The 9931-nt window shown below is 36.2% G+C and overlaps 1 protein-coding gene across 2 annotated transcripts; it reads left to right on the forward strand.

Annotated features, from left to right (window-relative positions):
- Positions 1-41: 41 nt before the first annotated feature.
- Positions 42-8091, forward strand: LOC145215208 (magnesium transporter NIPA2-like). Of its 2 annotated transcripts, XM_080083879.1 has the most exons (10): positions 42-172; positions 704-734; positions 1244-1367; positions 1439-1581; positions 1806-1862; positions 2316-2406; positions 3080-3240; positions 3996-4243; positions 5301-5457; positions 5958-8091. In XM_080083879.1, the coding sequence occupies exons 2-10, from the start codon at positions 716-718 to the stop codon at positions 6251-6253; spliced, it is 1296 nt and encodes a 431-aa protein (XP_079940005.1). In that variant the 5' UTR covers positions 42-172; positions 704-715; the 3' UTR covers positions 6254-8091. The 2 variants fall into 2 exon arrangements, with proteins under 2 accessions (XP_079940005.1, XP_079940006.1); XM_080083880.1 differs by lacking the exon at positions 704-734 and having other exon boundaries at positions 53-172.
- Positions 8092-9931: the final 1840 nt, after the last annotated feature.

Here is a 9931-nt window from a genome sequence, read left to right on the forward strand (position 1 = left end):
TTTATAACTGATTTTAAACTGTATTTTAATTTACATAGACTTCATTTAGGCATTACACTAAACAAAACTATGTGTTAATTTATGTATTATATTTGAAATATCTCAAGTGATATTGGAATCTAAAATATTTCTTTGACAATTTGAAAAAGTTTTATGGTCATGAGTGTTGCAGGTAAATATTTTCAGATAACATAAACTATAGCCAAATGTGTCACATGTGTATCAAACTTATCACTGCAGATAAATAGTTAACTTTGTATCATGTGCATGCTATTCCACATAATAACACATATAAAAACAGTTTTATGCACATAACTACATTTATGTATCAGCCAGATAGACACTAAACTGGCTGAATTTCAATTCAGTTTGTAACATTTGACATGGTTTTGCCTTCAAAGCTTTTCCTGTAAGCTTCAATTGTTACAGGTTTTCTGTATTTTATTATCATGCTAAAAATACAACAGTCAATAGTTTTTATGATATCTGTGTACATTTATGCACACCTTACTGTATTGTGAACCACCATACAAATTGCATCGAGCTTTCGTTTGCATGTGTTTTGTTGCTGCATTACAAAACTGACATAATTTGATAGCAGCTTGTTTGTAGTCTTTACAACTTGTGTAGGTTTATTGAATCAAAATGTGCTTACTTGTAAAAATCTTTTAAGCTACACATTAATATAACTGTTTCTTGACAGGAATCTAGTTTCATGAACACAATTTCAACAGGTGTGTTGCCCCATCAGTTGATGTTCAATTAAATTGCTTTATACTAGTCTGCTGAATGCTGCATAATGCATAGTTGTATATTGCATGCATGTTGCTTGCATGCCTCAGTTACACAAAAGCACATGCAGCACTTACCTGATCTTATATTTGTTCATTTTGATATTGCATGATTATTTCTTTTCTGTTAATGGTGATTTATTGTTTCTGTTATAAGTTTGCATGAAAAATGTTTTTATGCCGAAACCGCACATTTTAAACTTTCACATTGTACATGTTGTCTTATAACACAACATTTTACTTAAAAAACGATTTAATGTTATAAAATGGAAACAGTTGTTTTACTTTGCCTTGTTTTGTCTGTGACTACGCATTTATTTAGGCATAGTAGGTTGAAATTATTTTTGATGGGGTACTAGTTTGTCATTGTACAATGTATCTGTAATCAAATGATAGAGTGTAACCACCTGTGTATTTTAGAGAACTAAAGTAATTGTTGTTTTGGCTTGCAGATGCCATCAGCCAAAGTGAAAATAATATATCAACCGTGACATCCACGTTGACCTCTACGTCAACAATCTCATCAACAACCATATACCCCAATATGACTGGCAGTGGGGGCAATTCATCAACAGGGTATGTATATCTGTATTTATATTTAAGTATATCATTTATTCCTGGTTTCACAATTGATGTTGTACTTTCAGTAATTCTGCAGCAGCCGCTGCTGATACAGGTTTCTATATTGGGTTGGGTTTAGCTATAAGTTCAAGCATCTTCATTGGTGGGAGTTTTATTTTGAAGAAAAAGGGCCTACTCCGTCTTGCTGCTAAAGGAACTACTAGAGCAGGTATATGTCATGTTTCAGGACTAGTATAGAACTTATTCAATCTTCAGGCCCAACTCCCCAAGCATTTTGCTTTGTTTTTATCTGCATTAACACCCTTAAGTTTTGAATAAGGCAGCACATTCCTATGGTTGTGGATTTGACCCTAAATTACACTAAAAGAAGTTTGGGCTTTGTTTTTCAACTAACAACTTCTTGTAACAATTGACTTAATGCTTATGTTGCAGGTGAAGGAGGACATGCATATTTGAAAGAATGGATGTGGTGGGCAGGCCTTATTTCAAGTAAGATTATTCAGTTTGCAAATTTATCGGTCACTGACCACTTTTAAACACATATATACAACCTGCAGACCCACAACTGTGTGGATGTTATTCAACTACTGTTCTATACATTGATTAACAGAGAATAAACTTGCGTAGAATGGCATTTACAACAATTGTAATAAATACAGGAAATATTTTTTTAAACTATTTTAAAGTGAACAAGTTATCTGCCTAGGGAGTCCTAATGTTTGTAATTAAAGTTGCCAGCAAATGTGTTGTAACAAATTGTCTGACATTCCATATGGGACAGCTTTTTAACGGTAATGTCAGCTACCCAACACAACCATTTTGAAGAAAAGGATAAAAAAACTGGCAAAAACAAATCATTGCATAACATATATATATATTATGAAAAACAATTCAAATTAAAGATCGATGATTTCCAACGCTAATACTTCAATGTTTTAACAGTGGGCGTTGGGGAAGGTGCAAACTTCTTGGCCTATGCATTTGCTCCAGCTTCTTTAGTCACCCCACTTGGTGCTTTAAGTGTTTTGGTTAGGTAAGTGATTCATGTTGTACTGTCACTGGAACATTGTTGTTGTATCCCTTTCATCTGTGTATTGATTGTGGTTGTGTAATGAATGCATATTTTATACCCTTTATGGAATTGCAAACTACAATTTACGTGCAAATACAAACTACCTACCTACCTACCTACCTACCTACAAAAAGCTTTACCTGTAAAAACACATTTGTTTGTTTAATATAAATATGCTAAGTTGTAATTTGAAACAAAGTGCCTGTTAAGGTGTTTTTATGGGACATTAATTTTATGAGAAATAAGTTTTATTTGGCCATAATACATTGGTGTTTAAAATCAGTTGTTATGATTTACAGCTATTTGTGCTTTTATGGCATAATTTGCATGTCTTTATGCCAAGTAGTGTAAAGGTCTGAAACCCAAACTTTTGTAAGAAAAGTTTTATTGCCAATTTTTGAAATCAAATAGCAATTGCCCATCAGAAACAATTTTAGTTTGATAAAAGTACATGCAATCTCTTTCAACAAAATCTACTTTTTCAACAACTATGTAAACCCCAGGGATTAGAGTATTCCTTGATAAGTAGATGTTGGCAGATTTTACACTGTAACAGGGTAAAAAAATTTTAATGTTACTGTTACTGGTCACCTCCCTAAAACATGTATAAGTTACTATATATGTGTTTTCTCAGTGCTGTACTTTCATCCTACTTTCTTGATGAATACCTAAATCTGCACGGTAAGATTGGGTGTATTCTTTCCATCCTGGGTTCAACAGTGATAATCATTCATGCACCTCAAAAGGAGGAAGTTGAAAATCTTGCAGAGATGGGATCAAAGTTACGTGACCCAAGTAAGGATTAATAAGAGTTAAAGAAACAAAATTTTGCTTGTCCTAAACTTTTTTCCAGTTTCGTTGCCCAAACATTTTCAAAAGTTGTAAATTCCAAAACCTTAAAGAAATTAATGTAGCTAATCAGAATGATTCAAACTGCAATACAAATACTTTTTTGATGATGCGAAACGGTGGTGCAACAGTAACTTTTTTTAAGTTTTGCATTTGCACTGCCTTTATATTTAAAACTAAAGTTATTTGTAATGAACAAAGCACTGTGTAGCATTTACTTATTATTTAATGTAGTAAATTTAAACAAGTGACATTTGTAACTTACATCGGATCTGGCATTGGTACAACATCTTGTAATCTTACTACTGAGAGTAAGACAAATATTGACTTTCTGTAGTTTCTAAGTAACATTGGGGATTTATAGAAGTAGATCAAACACAAGCCTGTTTTGACATAGTTCACTTTGTAAGAACATACCATGTCAATATGTATTAATAGCAGTTAAATATGTTTCTCCTGGCCACCTCAATTAAACATGAACTGTGTTAGGTATTTATGTCATAGACTAAAAAGTTGCTTTACCAAGAACAAAGTTGCCATTGGAGTTGTGTAAAACAGATTCATTTTATTATTCAATAATTTCAAAAAACTATTGTTATTATTAGAGAAATATTGATTGTCATGAAAAAGTGTTACAAGGCAGTTTTTGACATTTGGATTTAGACTTTTCTTATCATACAGTAATATCAACTTCTTTTCAGTTTTTGTGACCTACGCTATCATCGTCTTTCTGGTATCCCTCTATCTCATTTTCTATGTTGCCCCACGTCATGGCACCAGCAATGTGATGGTTTACATCAGTATCTGTTCATTACTGGGATCGTTTTCTGTGTCCTGTGTGAAGGGCGTTGGTCTTGCATTCAAGGAGTGGGCGGCAGGGGGCAGTATATGGACCAATCCCCTCACCTATGTTCTTATCATAGGTCTTGTCATGTCTGTGTCAACGCAGGTATTTAAAGTGTTTATTTGATAATACATTGAAGTACAATGGCACAAGATAAACGCATTTTAAGCTTTACTACAGATCCGCATTGGGTTGTTGTTATCCAATGAAGAATAGTCACTAAGAGGGCCACTAAAGCGCGCTTATTAGGTTTACATCAAAGTTAAACTATAATCTCCTCTAAAGTCGCAGTTTCGTTACGACTGGAGAAAGTCTGCTGCAGCTTAAACGATTACGTACGCCCAACAGGAAGTTTTAACTGTTCAAAAGTATGTGCATGACCCTTTGGATCATTAATAACTGTTCAAAATTTAAACAAATGATTTGGAGTCCTTTTTTACTGCGATAGTAACCAGGAACAAACAATATAAAGACGTTTATGACGTCCACATTACGTGTTTGCGTTTTTTGTTTGGTTTTTACGTCGCCGCGGTCTTCGCGCATTCTTTCATATTGACCAAGAGTCTATTTCGCTTTGACGACGTAACGCTTGGCTTGGTACCGCCCTGTAAAACTTCATGTGAGGTGTGGTCTATAGAGCGAATGCCAGGAGAAAATTGAAATGCGTTCGGGCAGAAAATCCTAAGACAACTTTTACCGCATCTTTTCGTTCAAGTATAAAGTGAAGTATTTTTCATTCGTTTGGGCATACATATAGGTTGTAAACTTATTTTATTGCCTTGTTCAAATAGAATCATAAACAAATGATTGTTGAACGTAATCGTAAAACTCAAGTTCAACTGTACATTAACTGCAACGGAACAGACTGGGTACAAGGCCGTGCATGTTGCCACTTACCACATGAACAAAATGAGGCATGCGTAAAACTTAGTCAGACATTAATAAAAGAACAACTATTAGGCTAAGTTGGCTCCAAACATGGGTGAATGGGTTCAATACGGAAACCTATTTTTTTCGTACACTATTATAGCCATGAACTATATGATATAGTCTTTAGCCAAGCGTCCCCGCACAATATCGTTAGAGTCTTCCGTAATTACTTAACACGGTTACTAGCCCGCTACGATGACTTTTGTTTACATCACCATGGTTCTCAATGCAGGTGAATTACCTGAACAAGGCGCTTGATATCTTCAACACATCCATGGTAACACCAGTGTATTACGTTCTTTTTACCACCACCGTACTCACCTGCTCTGCGATCCTGTTTAAGGAATGGAATGCCATGGACGCGAAGTCGGTAATCGGAATGCTGGCAGGTACGATAACCTTTAAGCTTGTATTTAAGCCTAAAAAATATTTTAGGACTTGGTTGTTACATTATGGCTTGTTCAATCGAAAATCGGCATGATTAGGGGTGGTAGAACTGTAAAGTATTGAGTGATAAAAACACTGACTATGTTTTATTTCAATTCTGTGCAACAAAATGCGTTGCCGTGTACAATGAGCATTTTTTTCTACCACAAAATAAAATGCAACTGTCACAGTTTTTTCTATCCGCTTGGTGGTAGCAGTGAGCTATTTTTGCAGTTGTTTAACACGTTTGGGTATGGAGTGATACATTTTTGTTTCATAAGGGCTGTTAACAAATTCGAGCCTTCCAAAAACAGACATTTCGAAAATTAAAATTGTTTGTTTTTGAAAACGCAAAATAAAATGTGTTCCCTATTTGACAACACTAGACGCGTAACACCTTTTCCCTCATTGAGTCATTGCCATTCCGCCTGAAAAACGTAAAATTTGCATTCTTGTGTGACAGGTTTTGGGACGATCATTGTTGGTATATTCCTACTGCACGCGTTCAAAAACATCAATTTCACCCTCGCCGATCTGCCCAAGTTTTCCAAAAACGGCGGAAATGTGATGACCGGCGACAACAGCACAGTGCACTATTCCCCTGCACGACAGCAACGCAAGGAGGAGAGACTTGAACTGCTTGAAAACACCGAACAAGGCCTGAACATTTACTCAGACGAGGATGATGACAATAGCCAGATCCTATTTAACAAAAAACTGATAGACCAACAACCGCCTAACGGACGCATTCACAGATAAGCGCGAAGTTTTTGATTTTTTGGAACCCGCTAGATGGCGCGCCAGGGCCAACGTCACGCAGGTGATGGTTTTTGGAATTCATGGAATACAGAAGTTTACGGAAATTATTAGCGTGTGCGGTACAGTTCACCTCCACAGCATTTGTTTTTTTTTTGTGTTTTATGGTTATGACCGAGTGATTTATTCCCTATTGCACATTGTTAAAAGGCGGCTGTAGGAAACTTTACATGCATGACTTGAGGTAATATTCTAAACTCCAAACTTACGAAACCCTTTTGAAATCCTATCGTCCATTTTATTCCATCCTTATTGAAAACTTACCACTTTACAAAATTTTGCACCTGCTATGTTAATTTTACAAACATTTTAACAAACTTTTTTGTGTCCATACATACCTAACCGCCATTCTATTGTGGCCCAAAAGTAAAAACGATAACGCTGTACTTGGTCATCTTTTGCAGTATCAATAACTTATAACGCGACTCTAGGTTTTTTTGGTCGAGATTCTTGTTTTTCAGCGCGTTCTGTGGTGTTGAGTGTGTGTTGCATTTCGTGTAGAAATCTGTCACTGTAAGTAGCTAGCAACTATTGCATGCGACGAAAGAATGTTCCCAAAACGCACCGATTGCTCCTTGCTTTTAAGAATGGGAATAGTTTCAATGTTTTCTTCAGCCTCAAAGAACAAACTTTTTTGATGGAAGTTATGTGGAGTGATGACGAATAATCTATTTTTGTATAATGGGACTATTTTGAACTCTGATTCTTGAAGTTCGTTTTTTTCTTGCGCAAAAAGCAACTTTTTACATCTTTCGCTCGCAGAAACGGTCATGATATTTGCTGGGAATTTTTGGCAAAATCCCGTTGTTCGGAAGTGGGCGGGTAAATTGTGCTGGGTGCAAAACCAATAACACCACGTCATTTCTAATGCACGTCATGTCACGCTTCAGTCAATCATTCTACACTATACAAAATCATGGGATTGTATTTGAAGTTTTCTGACGACGGTGGTTAATAGTTAAAAATATATTTACTGTTCCTAAAGTTTCCTTAACTGACATACGCAGCTTTCACAATTCATTGTACATACCCATTTAATACGCAAGTTCTACATTCCGCCTAAATATCTTACCCACATTTTAGTCACATATCGACATCGGTTTTTGTCCCTTTCCGAACCTCACAACGGTCCCTGACGCATTGCGGAATTAACCGTCTCATGGAATGATTAATATTTCTTACCACAGGGCCCCTCTTCTTTTCTTATGTTCCCATGTTTTGCGTGGTAAAGGCAAGAGTTACGTTGCTATGCAAATGACTAAAAGCTTACGCAGATGTTACGCCTTGTATCTGTCGTATTTATGCCTGACACGCATGTGGGGTCGTTTATATGTTGCGAAGATGGCGTGGATGCTTTACCATGCCTTATGCTTCGACCTAGAAAATTTTGAAAAATTAAGTTTTTTTATCCCAAAATTTTGGAAATCGGCAACCTTTGTAAAATGAACAGTGTAAAAACTATCACCATAAACAAAGAAACATTTATAATTTGGGTTGGTTATTTCGTTGACTGTTTTAGTTCACTTTGAATAGGGTTCACTGACACGGGACTAATAAAGCAAGGGTGTTTTTTGTGCTTTTAGAACTGCGTTCAACTTTTACATCGGTTGTTATATTCCCACAAAGGCTTAAGACTAAGAAGCATGTTTTCTCCCTTATTGTATTGCGTTGTATATAAATGCGAGTGTCGCATGTTGAAGTCAAGTTTCCTCGCTGTGTAGATCGTGGCGTGCCTTTGTGTCGACCTGCTGTTCTTATACAATATACATTAGTATTATGTGCTACTGCGTCGTGGCCAAAGATGTCTATTGGCTCAACTCCATGGACCTTTCTTTAGTTAGTTTGGTATTAGTCATGATCAGATAAAAGTACATGAGCTTGGTGGAAGTAGATTACTTACCTTTTACAAACTTGATTTAATCAGCTGTAATTGAACCACTGAAAGCTGGTCCTTGTTTTTATATAACTGAAGGACAGATGTACAGTAGACAAGTCAATTCCGTATAATATTCAGCGGCCAAATCAATTCCATCTTGGGCGTCACGTGGTAAGAATGACCAATTGTCCTTGGCAGTTAAATTCCATTTAGCGAGATAATTGACTTAGTAAACATAATTTTGGAGTTTCAACCCTAGGTGCAGATAGAGCCGAAATGCCCACAGTCACAGTTTAAAGTTCATTAAACGTAAATATAATTGGACTATAGGTGTTGCCAGGTACAGAAAACACTCATTTCTACGAGAACTGATGGTATTTGTTTTTAAATTAGCTTCCCATTTTCCATGTGTACAAACAAACTGAGGTAATTGTAACACGTAGTAAAACAGAAGAGCTGCCTAATATTGCCGTGCTGTATGCTGTTCTGCGTCATACGTTTAATTAATTTGATAGGTCTTTGCCCTTCCAATACGCAACACATAATTTGTTTACCTAATTTCGTGGGAAATTAGCTGTCGTCTTTAACCACTGACGAGCACAGCAGGTGTGCGTGATAACCATTATCTCCCGGTTTGCCAAATTGTTTGTTTATTCCAACAGTTACGAAAGTGCGTTGCCCAATTTGTTGTTTTTCCTGCGCGGCTAAATATCGGCTTACCAGCAAACTTAGTGAAGGCGAAAAGGCGACGTTTGATAGTGCCGTGACTCACAATCGAAATTGTGTCATGCCCGCATCGAGGTCTTCGTATCGCAATCATTTGTTCAGGTCATAGATAAGGCAGGAGCACTCAATTTTGTAGAGCCAGTTTAGTATGAAACCAGGTGCCCAAAGAAATAGTTGTGGTGTACTGACTGTAGTCAAGCATGGTTATAAAGCAAGTAAAAAGGGGTGTTACCTAAAACAGCATGATCTCAATAATGAACAACGTACAAATAAGTTTGAAAAATCTTAAGTATTACATCACCTTTGACTTAGTATCGAAACTCAGTTTGTGGGAACTGTCAGAAAATAACGTAATTTGTTGAGATATGTTTAACTGTTGATTTCAATGTGTGGTTTTCCATCCTTTGTCGTATCTGCTATATTGGTCTTTACTATGTATAAACTCCTGTACTGTGTCGTACACTCTAGCTGCGGGCAAATGCCCCAAGGCAATTTTACGTAGACAGCTCATACCTAAAAACTGTTGTGGCAATGACGTAAAACTATACATACGTAACAGTTATTTCCCCACCTCTTTTGATAATGTCGAAAAAACACTTGGATGTGTCTTTATAGAATCTACAAGTGGTTGACGCCTTGTTGATTGATATAGGTGTTCTTACAAGGTATAAAAGACCCATTGAAGATAGCCTATAAGATTGCAGGTTGATTAGGCCTTATTTCAAAAGGTAAAACAGATGCGTTTAAAGGTTACTAGCATCAAATCCACTTTGAAACTTCTCCTATAAACTGAATTAAAGTTAATTTGTGAAGCTACGCGAACTCGAAAACTTTTCTTACATTAGGCAACCTTGTCTGAAATGAAAAAAATATGTTTATTTAAATTGAAAATCACCTTAAAACTTGAAACCTAGTTTCAACGTGCTAATTGACGTTTCGATATTACTGACCGTGTATCCGCATTGTAATTGATACACTTTGGCTCTGTGTTTGTAAACATGATCCAATTAGAGTAGCCA

This window comes from Phallusia mammillata, chromosome 2 (assembly GCF_965637545.1).
Source record: "Phallusia mammillata chromosome 2, kaPhaMamm4.hap1.1, whole genome shotgun sequence".
Lineage (NCBI taxonomy): Eukaryota > Metazoa > Chordata > Ascidiacea > Phlebobranchia > Ascidiidae > Phallusia > Phallusia mammillata.

Coding starts and splice junctions, on each gene's coding strand:
- LOC145215208 (XM_080083879.1), top strand. Junction 1,368..1,438: donor GGGGGCAATTCATCAACAGG/GTATGTATATCT, acceptor TTGTACTTTCAG/TAATTCTGCAGCAGCCGCTG. Junction 1,582..1,805: donor TAAAGGAACTACTAGAGCAG/GTATATGTCATG, acceptor CTTATGTTGCAG/GTGAAGGAGGACATGCATAT.